General features: G+C 34.5%; 1 protein-coding gene across 1 annotated transcript; it reads right to left on the reverse strand.

The window, feature by feature from the left end:
* Positions 1 to 1,128: 1,128 nt before the first annotated feature.
* Positions 1,129 to 3,045, reverse strand: LOC129755602 (nitric oxide synthase-interacting protein homolog). The gene is made up of 4 exons (XM_055752174.1): positions 2,402 to 3,045; positions 1,519 to 2,043; positions 1,326 to 1,434; positions 1,129 to 1,263 (listed from the first exon to the last, which is right to left on the reverse strand). Exons 1-4 carry the CDS (start codon positions 2,575 to 2,577, stop codon positions 1,192 to 1,194), a joined length of 882 nt encoding a protein of 293 aa, XP_055608149.1. The 5' UTR covers positions 2,578 to 3,045; the 3' UTR covers positions 1,129 to 1,191.
* Between the last annotated feature and the right edge of the window lie 14,519 nt (positions 3,046 to 17,564).

A 17,564-nucleotide genomic window follows, 5' to 3' on the forward strand; every position in this document is an offset into this window, starting at 1 on the left:
TTGAAAATTTTAAAATGAGTGTCTCTTAAAATAAAATTTTAAAAAATGAGTGTCGAAGAACATTTTTAATTTATTCTTCGAACTCCAGTTCCTAAATCATCACATTTACACAGGGTAATTTTCAATTTAGTTCTAAATTTTTTTTTATTTTATTTATTTATTTTTTTCTTTTTTTTATTTTTTTTTTATTTTTTTTTTTATTTATTTATTTATTTATTTATTTATTTATTTATTTATTTATTTTTTTTTTTTTTTTTTTGGAATAAAAAAAGGTTGTTCGGTCATGTATTAAACACAAGTTATCCTAGGAATTAATACCATATTTTAAATTCACATTATGTATCAAAAAATACTGCTTAATTAGGATTTTCTGAAATTGGAAAAGTATACTCATGCTCACTTGTTACATTAAATTTTAGCAATCCAACTTACCTTTTTTATATCGTATTTGAGTAATAGATTTTTTACTTGAGTAGAGGCAGTATAAAATGTAAAAAAAGCTGAATGATGAAGTCAAATTTCCTAATAAAAAAACGTAGATATCGTAGAACATGAATATTTACCTTTAACTCCATACAGGTAGTGACGGAGCATGGATGGACCTCGCAATCAATACTTTATTTTCAATTATTTTTAAAATAAATAACGCTACTTTTATTGCAGGTCTTATCAGCACTTACGTATATTCTTCGTAAACTAATTTTTCAATATTTTTATACTTATAACTGAAAAAAACATGAACTAAATACGTGTCTATCTTTTATTGGACATATTAGGGTGCCAATTCTATATAGTTAGACAATTATATTTAATTTGTATCTGGATATGTCAACAATAAAAGATGGAAAGTCAAATCATAATTACATGACCCAATTGGTCATGCAGCTATGATTGGGCGGGGCTTATTGGCAATGAAAGTAGCCTCGGGATGTGCAGTTGCCATTCTGAAATGGGTTACTGGAATTTCAATAGAGCTAACACCACCAGCACCCGCGATTGGACAATGTTAATCAAATAGATTAACATTGGCTCTTTTGCATAACATACCTGCCAGCTCAGGGGGTCGTTGGATGGATGATACATACATACATACATACAGTAGTGATATTTTAAATGTTTATATTATATTTCAAATTCAGGAATAATAGGATTTATTTCTCTTGTTACTTAAATATAATTAAAACTAATTATTTAGCACTGTAGCGCTGGTCGTTCATGTTTTGCCTCCAGGCTTTCATTGGTAGTCGAAAAGCCAGTTCCTCCCTGTAAAACCAAGATGTGATTAATGTGATATAAAATTATTGTACAATTTAAATTCTACGAACCCTCTGCAACGGAATGATGTCAGATTCTTGCAATTTATCATTGGTCAATGGATGTATCATGTCCTTTTTGATGATTTTTTCGACACATTCGATGGTAACAACGTCGCCCCTGTTTTTTTTATGAAAACAAAATTAAGAATTACAAAATTACTTCAGGAAATTGTTTTTTTTTTTTCAAGAATCAGAAACTTACGTTGTTTTCAAAACCGCACAAGGAACGGAATTGTTCAAAATGTCATGCGTTACCGCGCACATGTAACGGTTTTCCTTTGCAATCAGCGACTTCTTATCCGAAGGATCTTTTACCAGAGTGAATTTTACTTCCAATAAATCCTTCGCCTTCAGAGGTTTACCTGAAACGGGACAGTAGATTTTGCTGTCCGGCTTATCCAGTTTAGCAATCTTGGCCGCTGGCGTCTGAGAGGGAACCCAAAAGGCAGGCAGTTCCTTACGTTTGCCGAGAGAAACGTTGGAAATTGCACCGCTGGTGCTCGGTTGTTCCTCGATCGGTTTGGAGCTCTTGGTGCTGACGATATTTTTCTCGATGGATATGAACTTATCCACTTGTTTTTTGGTTTCCTCATTGGCCTTTTCGGCCTGATCCTCCTCTTCCTGCTTTACCTGTTTCTCGTATTCCTTCATTTTTCTGGTATACTCGGTTTTCTTTGTAATAATGTAGGTAAGAATTGCTTCCTTGTCGAACAAATAACCATCCTTACTACAAATAAAGAATGAAATTCAAAGTTTTTTACTAATAGACTACGTAGATGTAAAATGATTATATTGTTATAGCATTTTGGTGAGTTTAATTTGAAAATCATATCAAATGAATGATAATCCATCGTTAGTTTAATAGATAAAACAAAAGAGTAGAAAAAAAATTATTCTAGTAGCAACTGATTCAAAGGGTTTTCTAATTCTAGGAATGATTTTTTTTCTCTAGAGATTTTAAGCTTCAATGGCTTATTCATCCCGATTTTAAGGATAAATCATATCCCAGTGGATGAAAATTCCGTACAAAAAAAGGTTTTTAATAAATCATATATCATAACGCAAGCTAAAAATCTATAACTTACGTGATGACCGGATTCCGGCAGGGCTGCAATGTAAGCGAGCAACAGTCAAAATTCTTAACCGAGTCCTTTCCAATCCGATGCGTTGCTGTGCCGAATCCCGAGGAGGCAGCATCTTTCTTTTTCTCGTGATAGGTATAAACGGTGCCTGCAGTGCAATTTCTGGCGTGGCGAGTCATGCTTCTCGGTTATTTAGTTTATTTTCCTGAAGGTCTCTTCTTGACCTGATAGAATATAATTTCACAAAAAGGTTACCGTCACTGAATAAAGAAAGAATCACAATTAATAATCTCAATATTATTCTGCTACTGATATCAAATTCAGGTTGTTTGTAAACACGCTCTCAAATTTTTGACGTTTCTCTGTGTACACGCTAAATTTATTGTACTCAGTTTCAAGTTTCGCTCGTAATTAATGTGAAGAATTTCTCTGGTTTCAAAAATGAGTTTAATGATACATTCTTGGGTCTAAATGTATACCTGCCAAAAGCAATCGCACCCGTAACATTTTAAATCGAGAAAAAATGTCTCACAAAGATCAAATTTTCTAGAAAAATGTGCCAAATTGAGTAAAATAACTGTGTACACAGCAAAAAATTCCTAAAAGTATACGGAATCTAAAACACGCGTGATCTATTTTTCTATTTTATAATCAAAAAGAGATGTCTCGCGTGAGCTTTCATTACGTCGAATGAAACAAAATTTGAAAAACTGAGATATTCACTAAAAAAGCTTCATTATAACATTATCTACCTATGTGATTGATAAAACAATCAATTTAAACCCTTTTATGTATGTATGTATGTATGGTTCCCCCATCGGTAGCAAGGTCCTGCCTATGGCTGTGTGGCTTGGCCTTCGAATTTCTTCTAGGGCTTCCACGGTCCGATGGTTCGTCGAAGGAAGGCATCCAACCCTCAGAAACCTACAATGGCCGGCTACCCGTGCCGCTTGCAATATTTCTTTAGGTTATCCCCAGATGCATTCCCTCTGAAAATATATAATTGCATAAAAATAATATATGGCGGTAAGGAAAATTACTCAAAATATTAGAATAAACATATAAGAAATTTTTAAATAAATAAATAGAATAATACATATAGTTATATAAAATTATGAATAAAAATATATTCTTTATTGATAAAAAGGATACGAATCTGAAAGGTAAAATTATGATTAAAGCATTTAAACAGAGTAAATATATATGCTAGATAACAGATATTAAAAATAAGTTAAAGATTGACGCCATTTCAAAAACTCATCCAAGTGTCTTTGTTGATGATGCGTTTGGAAATCATTCAAAAAGATCAGAACATAAACTCCGCTAAAAGATAATACGATATAATTTCCAAGTTTTACATTCCAAGTGCATCGATTATGGAACTAGTTTAGTATTCGTAATTAGTTAATAGACTTATGAAAATTTGATCAGCTTTCAAAATAAAATGAATATCTTTAAAAAATATAAGTATCCAAACTTCCAAAATTTTATACTTACGAAAAGTTCAGTTTCTCAAGCTTCTTACACTCAATATTTCCAGCTATCCAAGAATTTAAATTTCCTACTTTTCAACAATTATAAATTTTTAATATTTCCTTGCAAGGTGCTAGTGTTTCCTTTTTATAAATAAAACAATTCAATTTTATAATTAAAAATGTTGTTAACTTGAAATTTTATTATTTTTGTCTTCAAAAGTTTAAGAATTATTCAACTCTAATGCATACTTTCTCAATACATTCAAATATTCTAGAAATGTAAGTTTCCAGTTTCATTTAATTTTGATTTTAAAGAACATTAGTTTTATTTCATTTCGTAGGTTTCAGTTGTAAAGTTAAATATTTCAAAACATGAGATTTAATTAAATGAATCACTCCATTTGTTAAAATATTATAAAATTTCTCATTCTTGTATTGAATGTTACCAAATTTCAAGTTTCTAATATTAATTTTTTTCCTGGAAACCATTATTTTTCATTCATTATGAATAGTCCAGTTCAATCTAAAAATTAACATCAAAGCATTCCAAATTTCTTAATCTTCTAACTATCCAAACAATTTATCCATCCAAGACTTTTACATTTTCAAGTTCCTCACAACCTCAAATCAATATATCGGCCAGCTTCAGTTTCTAAATTGCCTGGTATTTTTTTCAATTTAACCAAATTTAACCGTTGACTAAATATTTTTAATAAAAATTATTAAATTATTTGTGCATTGCGCATTTCGTAATAGATAAAAAACTACTGCATTTATCTAATGTTTAAAAGAAATGGTATTTCCAGATAAAAGATATGATGATCTGGCAAAAAGGTTGTTCCGTCAGCAACGAAGACCGATACTACTCATAACTTACCAGCGGCTCCTAGAGACATCTCTGGTTCAAATAAAATGCTACGGAGAAAAATTAACTTTCTTTCATAGCTTCTACTACTCACCGCTGCAACGCTATTGAAAAGAGAGAACTCAAAGGAAGCTATGTGTTTTTGAAATAGGATAGAGATAGAGAGAATAATACAGAAAATGGAGCGCTCTCACCAAATTCCTCTTTTGCTGTTGATGTCGTCCCCCGCTTGCTGCGATCAGAATGAACCTGTTCGAACGTGTTCTATGACTCATCATAAATTACTTATTAACACTTTTGAACTACGACTCATTCATACAAAACACCAAAAATTATGTCCAACCACTAAAAACTGCTGCATCTTTCACACAGAACACGTTAAGAATGAAATTCGATGAGCAGCGCCGACGATTCCTGCCGTTCATCCCTTCGATTCAACCACTTTAATCAACATTTGTCCCATTGGCCGGACAAAATTTAATGAATTTTTCGCACTTCTAATGGATTCTATGCTTTAATAAGTCACATCGATACGATCGCCCTATTTTGCATAATTATTGAAAACCAGTAACGGCACTGGAGAAAACCACACACGAATCGCACAGAAAAAACTGAACCGTACCGTATGGCTGCTCACCGGAGACTCACAATCAATTTAAACCCTTTTAACATATAAAATTTAAGACTTTTAAAGTGACGAATGAAACAATACCTTCATTGCCAATTTCAATGTTGCTTACGTCCCTTCTTCCAAACGGCGAATGTGCAGAGGAAGAAAAACCTAGCACATTCGCTATGGATTCCATGAGCAAACAAGTGTATACAGATAGAGGTTATCAGAATATCAACCTGGCAATGAACATTATTTCAGATTCTTTTTTTTTTTTTTTCAAGCGTTTTTAAATCGATACTCAAGCAGCAAACCTAACAACTAACAGCAGCAGGCTGATCGGCAGCAGCCTGCTGCTGTTAGTCACCCAATCACCCGATTCACACTTTTATTACGCATTCACTAATAAATTTACCGCTACACTCGACAACTCACCAAGTTAACATTCACTATGCCGAGAAAATTGAAAATTTTATTTACCGATAACTGCCTCAGAAACATTTGGGCGTAAGTGCAAGTTGAACGAATCAAAGGACGAATGAGACAAATTTCCCCTCCAGCTGGTCGGCAACAGAAAGTTGATCAGCAGCAGCAAGCTAGTTTGACCAATGGCGCACCAAATTCACACATTTCATTATGCATTTTCTCACCAATTTTCCGCTACACTAGATATTTCACTTATTAAACAGCCACTACGCCGAGGAAATTGAAAATTTCCCATAGTATTTGCATCAGAAACATTTGGGCGTAAGTGCAAGTTGAACGAATCAAAGGACGAAAGAAAAGAGACGAATGAAACAAATTTCCCCTTCAAACGACGAATGTGTTCAGACGTATGAACGATTTATGTTTGAATATGTCGTATGTTCCTATATGATTAAAAAATAGCTCTAAAAATTGCAAAAAATTAAATTCATAATGTGAAATATCTGAAACAATTAGTTTCCATTAATTTTGCGTATTTTTGGAAGGGTTATCGGCGCAGGAATAAAAATAGGATTTGAAAAACACTCTTTAAATTTCAGAAGCGTTTTTCTCGGTTCGGTGTTTCTGTTTCATTCGACGTAATGAAAGCTCACGCGAGATGTAATTTTCCACTCCTTTTGATGTAATTTTAGTCCGTTCTCAAAAAGCGAATAGGAATAAACTGTTTTGCTATAATTTTACATTCCGTGATGTAAAAATAAAGCGACCAATGAAATTTATATCGCAAGCAGTGTAAAATTATATCTGTTGATTTAAAATTGAATGCAATTGTTTGTTTGTTGATTTTTTGTATACCATTTGCCAGTCGAATCATTCTTCGGAAACCGGACGTCTTCGTTTCAATACGCAGCTTAATCATCTCTATACATAGCTAAAGTGGTAAATTTCTAAAGTAAAATACAAACGAATGATGTTATAAAAATTAGCTATTTGTTTCTAGATTACAGCGACGGCAGATGTTGCACTGGCAGGGATCCGGAATATTGCCAGGAGAGGAATTTGCGTGAACAATCCGAGGCATTTGTGAGCAAAAATCCCTCCTGACCCGGCAGTGACCTGGATTAATGGACCATGACTGTCCGGAACGAAATTTCGTTTGGTTTCCCCAGTGAGCGGTTAAAATATCAGCAAAATATGAATATATTCGTATTCTACCGTGCCCCAGCCTGGCGGTGCTCGTGATGGTGGGTGTTCCGGGTTGACGGGGGGAATCAAAACTCCGATTTCTTTAGCAGCTTTAATGACAGCTTTAAGCTAGAAATTTATTTTATAATTAGTTTAGGGAAAGTATTGAATTTAAAATTATAGCGTACATAATTCTTTGGTTCTTTGGTTTTTCTTTACTATTAAGTTTTTTTTTTTTTTTTGAATAAATGTTTAATAATAGCAAACTGTAGTGTAGTTTTCTTCTCAAGACTCATAATATTTCAATATTTCATAAAAATTGCAAATATCCCGAGGAATATCTAAAATTTTACATCGCTGTGTATTTTTACACGACAGTAAGCTGTTCTCTTTTCGTGCATCGTTTATGGTCTAAATTTACACGGCTCAATGTAATGATGATGTAAATTTGTAAACGATGCATCGTTTTCAATCTAAAATTACACGAATTTTTCTTGCTGTGTAGGTAGTTCATGAAATTTGAACAAATATACTTTGTGAGTCATTGAACTTTGGATTTTTACAAAATGTGATTTGGAGGTGTTTTTTTTATCAAATGTTTCCGTAAACTCTCAATTTTTTTAGAATTCTGTTTCTAGAATGTTCGTTATGAGTTCAATTGATTCCTAGAGTTCAAAAATATTTATTTTTCTTATAAAAAGCTCGTGAACATCGCTTCGCACGAGAGATGGTTATCCAAAAACTTATATATTTGGACATAAAAATAAGGTTGATGGGATATCAAATTGACGTAGTCAGAAAAAAAAAAGATTTCGTCAGATATTTTTAAATTAACAAAAACATAAAATATTCACCATACTAAGAAAAAGGGGTAAGTTGGAACAAACTTTGTTTTTAATAAAAAATCAAACAAATACGTTTGAAATTTATAGTTTTTTGTATATTTGTGATGTCATAACTGGTAAAGCACCTATTGCAGTTATTTTTGGTTTTTTTTTAAATTAAATTTTACATTTATGAGAGAAAACATAAATGTTTAAAAAAAAACATAATTGTGCTGCATACATTTAGGGATAAAGAATACTACGAAAAATTCTACTATTGTATTATTTACAAATGGTTTTATTAAGGCAAAGTTTTTATGTGCTGGGAGTATTTTTCCCAGCTTTGGGTTAGAAAGAAGGGGCGTATAAAAAATTTAACTAGCTGAAACCACAAAAATAAATTTTTGGATGGATGAATTTTTAAAATTAACAATCGCGTGATGCAAAACAATCCTTTTTTTATTATATAGAAACGAGATTTAAAAAGTACATCTTTGATTTGCATTTTGATGCATTTCAGCCCAGAAAATTTGGTGATTGTACGAAAAATATTTTTCCCTCAACAGTGTTGGTATAGTATAGTATAATAAAAGTAATATAAAGTTTGTATGTGATATAATTGAGCCAATCCGTCATACAGAGTAAAGTTTTTTAAGGCATCAAAAAATGTAAAAACTTTTACATCTATTGCTCGATTTTTCAAATTTTCTATGAGTATCAACTTAAAAAAAAAGTGAGAAGCTACATATGTCGTCATCATTCTGTTATCAACAAATGATAACTAACTATATAACATTATATTAAAATGAAAATTGGGAAAGTTTTGAGGTTTACAAATGATGCATCTAACCCTGCTGTTGCATGATACCAAAAAGCATTGAAATTTTCTTAAACTGAAATTAAATTCTTCTTTCCCTCCCCAAAAACTATGCGCCTCCAAAGTGTCTGCTGAAGAGCGTTTAAACTAAGGATAACCACGTTTTTGCATTTGTTGCTTGCCGAACTACCCTTTTTCGATTTATTTTGCCTGACCACCCCATGAAGTATGTATGAAAATTTAGGCGAGACAATCCCACGTGCTTTTTTATCCTTGTCATATACGAAAGAGAGGAGTTAAATGTGTTCTTGTATTTGAATTTGTAAAACTTTCCTTACAGGTATTTTAATTGACCCCTTTTTTATTTCATCTGTAGCGTATTAGAGAGGGTTATATTAGTTTTTTTTAAAGAAATTTTCAAAGTCCTGTATGAAATTGTCTAGAAATGATCTGAAATTCAGCAAGAATGAAGCTGAAGTTTGTTCGAAAAAAACTTTTTCACACATTAGAAAACAGAGATTGTAAGCCTTTTTCCCAAACACATATTACTTTCATGTTTTCGGCTTGGATATAGCCAGAAAATTTTTCTTTAAGGACTTCAATGTTTGTATAATGCAATGATTTATAAAAAAAAACCAAATGCCCAATTGAATTTTGGTGATTTTTTATTCGAACGATATTTTAAACATGTTCATGTTGAGCTAAGAGTAAAATTTAAGACCCCATGGATTTTCAAATTTGAACCAAAATTCAATTTGACACACCCTAAGGCGAATATGTACTCCAACTTTGTCCTTGGAGGGTTCTTGCTTAGCAAAAAAAAAGAAATAAGGAATAAGACCAATAAAAATACAGAATCTTCAACATTCATGTGGCCTCAATACACACAACGGTTTTGAACTGTTCTTCATGAAAACTGAACAGATATCAAAATTGCTGAACGTTTTAACATTCTTAAAATCCCCTCCCCTAAAATAATGATTCGTGTGAGCGCTTAAATTCATAAATGGGAGATTGATATCCTTCGAGGCATTCCTGCTGCTCGAAAAACTGGCTCAAAAAATCGGGTCTTTTTGCGCTTGTCGTTTGCCAAACTATTTACCCTTTTTCATAAATTTGTTTTAGCCAAACCACCACACCACGTGAAGTGCTTTTAAGGATATTGGCAAGACAATACAAAACATTTCCTTTTTCATTTTGCCGTTCTTATGAATAAAAGAGTGGAATAAAATGTGTCCTTGCAGTTGTATTTGAAAAATCTCATACAGATTTTTGAACTGACCCCCTTTTTAATCGCGTGCTTTTTGGGGTGTGTTAAATTACTGCTTTTTTGAATTTCGAAATCCCTGCAAAGATAAAACAATCCGATTTTTCATCTCAACTTGAAATAAACATTCGCGTGCTTTATCGATATATTATAAAACTAAAAAAAAATAACTTACTAGGTATATCACTTGGCTTTTGAAGTTACGATTTGACACACTCTAGTGCATAGGTCGGCAACAACAATATTTACAACTTTGACGCGTGACAACATAAAAATATTGGAAAAGCCACCTCAATTTTAATGTATCTGACTATAGAACTCATAAGCATTCCAGATTGCCGGATTTTCAAAAAAAAAAAAAAATAGGGAAATGTCCGGTTCGGTCCCGTTGCCTGGATATTGAGGAAAGAATCCTTGAAAGCCGCTGATGTGCCTTGGTAAAAATTATTTTTCATGTGTTTATTTTTCTGCTTTTCTCTTATCTTTTAATGGCAAATATCAATGTTTTGGCTGGATTTGCCCGGTTAGTACCCCGTTGCTCGGTTATGAGTTTAAAATTTAGAAACCCAATGCCCGGATTTGGCCTGGATACCAAAAATCTGGAAAGCTCACTCATAACATAATGATAAAAAAAAAGTGAATAGATAGATACACGAAATTCTAATGCAAAATTCCTAAACTAAGAATTTCAAATAAAAGTTTGACAGCTATTTAAACTCAAATTAGCATTAAGAATGTAATTCCAATTCTGGAAATTTATTTGAAAACCTAAATAATCACAGGCTGAATACTTGTATTCAATAACTCAATTGACTTTTGCAGTTTTTTTTATAATTAAATTGTATGTAGGTATTTAAAAAAAAAACCTGTGAGTCTTAGAACACATTTAAAATTTCGTGTTATGTCTACAACCCAAATCACACAAATTTTGAAGAAAGTTTCAGTGATGGACATATTTTTCTTTTCAATTTTTATTAAAAGTCAATCACCGTTGATTTATTTTCATTAGTTCTGTTTCAAATCTTTAAAAGTATCCTTGAAATGATCTTGCCAGTTCAAATAGACTATTTTTTAAAATTATTTGTTACGAATTTCCAATGTAGGCAACGAAATCATATTATTACAGATTTATACTGGTTAAACCACAAATTTTTTTCCAGTAATCTAAGCTTTAGCAAGCATTGATGAATAATCTCCAATGTATTGAATTTCAATCTAATCAAATTGAATGCCAATGCTGAAGAATCACATGTGACATAAGATTTTTGAATTTTCCAGATGCAGAAAATTCTGAAGACTCGTTAGTATGACGTCATGAGTTTTAAAAGTTCGAAATTTGAAATGACATATGAAGCCAGTTGTCAGCAGCCAAATTTTGAAAATTAAAACTTTCGACTACATAAATTTCAGTTGAATTTAGCATCACACTACTGGATTTTTTAAAAGTTTAGCTAAAACTGAGGAAATAATAAAGCTTGATAATTTTAAGAAAATTTATTTCCCTTTACTATGTTATTTTCAAACCTTTTTTGCCGTAGAAGTTATAAATATTCCACTTATGTTAATATGTTTAAACCATTCACTCTAACATAAGGTTGCAAGAATTTTTTCAGAGCGTATCAGGATCGGACAAATCCGGGTAATTTTATATTAAAACCTGGCAAAATCCGGGCATTTGATTTCAAAATCAATGAACAAGAATTCGGGCAATTTCTGGGCAAATTTTGTCAAAACCAGAATTTACTCAATAAAAAGCAAGAAAAAAAACAAAAATTATAATTTTTTCATCAATACTCATTGACAAATTTTCGATCGTATTTAAGGATTTCAAAAACCTTTCATGATTATCTTTATAAAATTTTCTCAAAAAATGTCGTTTTGGAGGCATTAATAAAAAATATTACATCACAATTTGCTTTTTTTTGTTTGATTTACACGGCACGGGAATGCGGGCCGGGCTGGGCCGGATTGTTCCCAAACTTTGTATTGAATACCCGGACAAACCCGAATAAAATCGGGCAATCTGACAACCTTACTCTCACATCATCCAAAGTATTCATTCAAGTTGAATATGGAGTCAGACCACTATCTGGTGATGGTGAAGATGCGCCCAAAACTCTCCGTAGTGAACAACACACGAAACCGGCGCCCGCCTCGGTTAAATAGCGCACGACTGAAGCAACCTGAGGTCGGCACCGGCACCGGCAGAGGGCGAGCTTGACGAAGCCCCTCTCGAGGACTGTTGGGATACCATCAAGACAGCCATCAACAGTGCTGCGGTTATGTTGTGCGAACTCGACGGAACGACTGGTTCGACGAGGAGTGTAGGAGGGTGATGGACGAAGAGAATGCCGCGCGGGCGGCAGTAGTGCAAAGAGGCACCCGTCGAAATGTGGAAAATCACCGACAGCGGAAGAGGCAGCGAGTCCGAATTTTCCAGGATAAAATGCGCCGCCTGGAACAGGAGGAGCTCGATGAGCTGGAGCAGCTGCATCGTTCCCAAGAAACACGAAAGTTCTATCAGAAACTCAACGCATCCCGCAAAGGCTTCGTGCCGCAAGCCGAAATGTGCCGGGATAAGGACGGAGGCATCCTGACGGACAATCGTGAGGTGATCAAAAGGTGAAAGCAGCATTTCGATGAACACCTGAACGGCGCACATGCAGGAGATCAAGACGGTGGGGGAAGGTACATCGCCGGCGTAGCCAACGACGAAGACGAGCCACTCCCAACGATGAGTGAAGTTAAGGAAGCCATTCGCCAGCTGAATAGAAACAAGTCGGCTGGGAAGGATGGTATCGCAGCTGAACTCATCAAAATGGGCCCGGACAAGTTGGCCGATTGCCTACACCGGTTGATAGTCCGGATCTGGGACATAGAACAGCTACCGGAGGAGTGGAAGGAGGGGGTAATATGCCCCATCTACAAGAAGGGCGACAAATTGGACTGTGAGAACTACCGAGCGATCACTGTCCTCAATGCGGCCTACAAAGTGTTGTCCCGAATCCTACTCCGCCGCCTAACGCCACAAGCAAACAGATTCGTGGGAAGTCATCAGGCCGGCTTCATGGAGGAACGGTCTACGACGGACCAGATATTCACATTACGGCAAATCTTCCAAAAATGCCGTGAACACCAAGTCTCTACGCACCATCCATTCATCGACTTCAAAGCCGCACACGATCGATCGTAACGAGCTATGGAAAATCATGGACGAGAACGACTTTTCCGGGAAGCTGATCAGACTGATCAAGGCGACGATGGATGGAACGCAGTGCTGTGTGCGGATTTCGGGTGAATTGTCGAGTTCATTCGAATCGCGCAGGGGGCTTCGACAAGGTGATGGTCTATCGTGCATGATGTTCAATGTGGCGATAGAAGGTGTTATTCGACGAGCGGTGGGCGAAATGCGGGGCCCGATTTTCAACAGATCCAGTCAACTTATCTGCTTTGCCGATGACATTGATATAGTCGGCAGATCATCTGCGGCGGTGGAGGAGATCTACCGCAAACTGAAACGCGAAGCACGAAGGATTGGGTTGATGATTAGTACGTCCAAGACGAAGTACATGCTGGCCTGCGGATCCGAGACCGACCGAACCCGCTTGTCCAGTAATAACAAGGTCACGATCGACGGCGACGAGCTGGAGATAGTCGAAGACTTTGCCTATCTCGGCTCACTGGTGACCGCAGACAATGACAATGATCCGAAGGCGAATTATCAGCGGAAGTCGTGCCTACTATGGACTCCACAAGCAACTGCGGTCGAGAAGACTTAGCCCTCGCACGAAGTGTAACCTGTATATGACGCTCATTAGACCGGTTGTTCTCTACGGGCACGAGACATGGATATTGCTCGAGGAGGACCTGCGTACACTCGGAGTATTCGAGCGACGAGTGTTAAGAACCATCTTTGGCGGCGTACAGGAGAACGGAGTGTGGAGGCGAAGGATGAACCACGAGCTCGCGCGACTCTACGGCGAACCCAGTATCCAGAAGGTGGTGAAGGCTGGCCGGATACGCTGGGCGGGACATGTTGCGAGCAGTGTTCCGAAAATCAATCAAAACAAACACTCAGGATGCGTTTCCTGTTGGAAACATTCTGATTGTATAATGGAATAGCGCCTCTCGCAACTGCTTCGCCTGGCTGGTATGCAATCTCGATCAGCGCTCCTATCAGCTATGCAAACCGAGTCGCATCATTCAGAATCATCGGTTTAGCAAACATCGCATATCGGAGATGAGTGAGATACAAACTGATCCATTCTGAATGTAGCTCACTCAGTATCTGCCTGAACTATATGAAATTCAAAATTATTTTTTGCAGGACGAGAAAAATCAAACAGTTGTGCGGGACACCATAAATTCTCAGTAATTTTAACGTGACGGAAGATAGTTTAATAAGAGAACTTGTAAAATTGAAAAACACGGCGAAAGTGAACATCTTTCCCTCACAAACACAACTACAATTTGATTTTGACCATACTGATGTTAGAAAACGTTATAACATTAAATAAATTTATTAATTTGCTATGTATCAAATCAAACAAAATACGCTAATGATCGGCTTAATGTATCATTCACTCACTGACTGATACTTTCACTCCTGATCGAAGACCAACATGATTCGCCATATGCATTGCGCATTGCACTATGGGGCAGCTCCATACAATGAGGCGGCAAAAAGTATGATTAGGTGTTTTGGACTATTTTGTTATTTTTGAAAGTTTTGTATGAAAATTACTGTTTCAACTAACTTAAAATCAATTCCAACAAGAATTTTGCATAAATAGCTTTTAAAGTACGATGCTTGGTGTTATTTTTGACCATACTTTTTATATCTTTTGAAAACCAGGTTTTAGACTAATTGATCATTAAATGATAAATAACATCAAGACATTTCATGAAACTCAAGAGAAAAATGTGTGAAATGATTGATCAATCATGAGAAACATTTTTTTGACAAACCAACATCAACTTTGTTGAATTTTTACTCATAAATGGGTAAAAATTACTCATTTTCATCATATTTTCAGCTTTATTTGACTATAACTCAAAAAACGGTGCTTTAAGGTGCCTGGAATCTCTTTCATTGTATTTTTAGGACTTGAAAAAAGATCTTGATAGTGAAAAGAGTATGGGGAAATGCGGGGATTTTTTTGGCAAGCCTTTGAAGTTTTCGATTTTTGAAAAAAAAATAATTATTTACTCATTTTTATCATAGATCAATTTAGAGTGTAAAAATTTGAATGGTTCAAATGATAGCTTCTAATATAAGCTTTTATATGGTGTACTTTGAATTTAAAAAAAAAAATGTTTTCCATCGAAATATATGTGTTTTAAATTTTTTTCTTCATCATATAAATTTTTCAATTTTTCAAAGTCTGATGTCTGTGGTGCGTTCAGTATTCAAGTTAATGAGTTGAAAAACTGGGAATATCTTAGTTAAATATTAAATTATTAACTAGTAAAAATAAAAAAGCGATCCGATAAAGTTCAGTTTTTGACTTTTTGCCGCCTCAAACCCCATAGTGCATTGGTGAGATTCCAATTTGATGATGGTGCTGCACTGTTTTGACAGCAAGCACCGTGCGAGGTGATCTGTATTTTAGACGGTATACTATGTAAATAAAATAAATAGATTCCAAATATTCTTGATCCGATATTTGCCAACGCATTAAAATTGATATAAAATCGAACCATGTTAGAAAAGTTTGCGATCCAGAATGTACTCAATGGTAATGAGAAACAGGTTAAAAAAATCCAAGAGCTAGAAATAAAATTTATGTGTACTGATCATTCATATTTTTTGTTTTTTTTTATAAAAAATAAAAATCTTTAATTGGCTCTTTCAAACTCTGAAATCTTGAAAATTTGAAGTTTTTGGCTCTTCCGACTTAAAAGGTTGCCGACCACTGCCCTAGTGCATATACCTCATCTTGGAGATTTATTGTGTTCCAAACAAAAAAGAGGTAAAGACAAAACTTTATACAAATACTGGCATAATCTCTACCGTTTATATAGGTGTACATTAGGGTGTCCCAAAATTGCATTACTTCTGGGAATCAGGGGGCTCACCCCCCAAATGGTAGATTAGGATGTGCAGAACAAACTTTTGTATGGAGCTGACTAAAAAAAATCATGTTTAGAGGTTCCGCAAGCGCGATCTTTAAAAAAAGTCCACTTTCAAAAGATTTGACTTTAAATAAATTCTGGGTCCAAAAATTTTCATATAATTTATATATTTTATATTTTTTTAATTTTGTTTGAGTTAAAAACTACACGTAAAAAATACAAAATGAACCAAATTTGTATCAAAATGTAAAACTAACAAGCTATTTTCAAGAAAAAAAAAATTTCGGTCCAAAAATTTTGAATTCAACTGACCAAAATGTGTACCAAGCGTAGAATATTTTTGATACCAATGCCATCAAAAGATACGCAATCGATTGATAAAGACAAAAATGTATGATGAAAAACCAGTTTTTTATGCTTCTTTAGAACACTATGTCTCAGAATCCCTTTCACACTTGAGATTCAGTGCAACCCCTTCCTGTTGTCCGATTCTGCTCAAATTCGTCATATGACCTTCTGATGACTTCTTTAAACCATCAAAGTCCTTTTCTGCAAGTATTTTGATTTGAAAGTAGGTATTTATTAAGACAAATTTGATAAATTAAATAAAAAATATCCTAAATTGTGATTTTTGTTAAGCATTAAATCGTGAATAGCTGTTCACACGTTGATACAAACCACATGTTTTGTTCAGCAAAGTTTAAGTGCACAAAAATCCGCATCTTTTGATGGCATTGGTATCAAAAATATTCTACGCTTGGTACACATTTTGGTCAGTTGAATTCAAAATTTCTGGACCGAAAAATTTTTTTTTCTTGAAAATAGCTTGTTAGTTTTACATTTTGATACAAATTTGGTTCATTTTGTATTTTTTACGTGTAGTTTTTAACTCAAACAAAATTAAAAAAGTATAAAATATATAAATTATATGAAAATTTTTGGACCCAGAATTTATTTAAAATCAAATCTTTTGAAAGTGGACTTTTTTTAAAGATCGCGCTTGCGGAACCTCTAAACATGATTTTTTTTAGTCGGCCCCATACAAAAGTTTGTTCGGCACATCCTAATCTACCATTTGGAGGGTGAGCCCCCAGATTCCCAGAAGTAATGCAGTTTTGGGACACCCTAGTGTACATACCAAAGTACTGGGGTAGTTCTATACGATACGATACGATACGGTTTTAGAAATGATTGGTAACAAAAAATGTAAAGGGTAGGTTTCTCAAAATAATTTATCTGAATCTATATTTTTAAAAACTTCACATGTTGCTGATTGATAAAAATGCTTCAAACTGCTCCTGATTTTTTGTTAATCAGAGTTATACTTTAATGGCCCGATCAGAACTGAATCCTCACTTTGGGATGAGAAAAAATTACTACTGTCAACAGTATTTTCGTAGTCAATTCTTGCTTTTGGATGGGAAATTACCTCGCCAAACCTAAAATCAGTTCACGGTCACACGTTGTGGTTTTTTTTAAGAGTAACGCTCAGGTGCACCGAAATCGCGCCGAACGGGTTCAAAGAGCTTAATTTTTAAAAGAAAAAGGAATCTTTTGTACCGAAGCAACAATGAATCTAAGAGATGTCAGGTAAAATTCAAATCTGTCATTTTTTTCCATTG

Source organism: Uranotaenia lowii, chromosome 3 (assembly GCF_029784155.1).
Source record: "Uranotaenia lowii strain MFRU-FL chromosome 3, ASM2978415v1, whole genome shotgun sequence".
Taxonomy (NCBI): Eukaryota; Metazoa; Arthropoda; class Insecta; order Diptera; family Culicidae; genus Uranotaenia; species Uranotaenia lowii.

Bases quoted from the DNA above. Each gene is read 5' to 3' on its own strand.
- LOC129755602 (XM_055752174.1), bottom strand. From the start codon at position 2,577: ATGACTCGCCACGCCAGAAATTGCACTGCAGGCACCGTTTATACCTAT. The intron at 1,435-1,518 runs GTAAGTTTCTGA...TAAAAAAAACAG, and splicing joins TGTGCGGTTTTGAAAACAAC to GGGCGACGTTGTTACCATCG. The intron at 1,264-1,325 runs GTTCGTAGAATT...TTGGTTTTACAG, and splicing joins ACATCATTCCGTTGCAGAGG to GGAGGAACTGGCTTTTCGAC.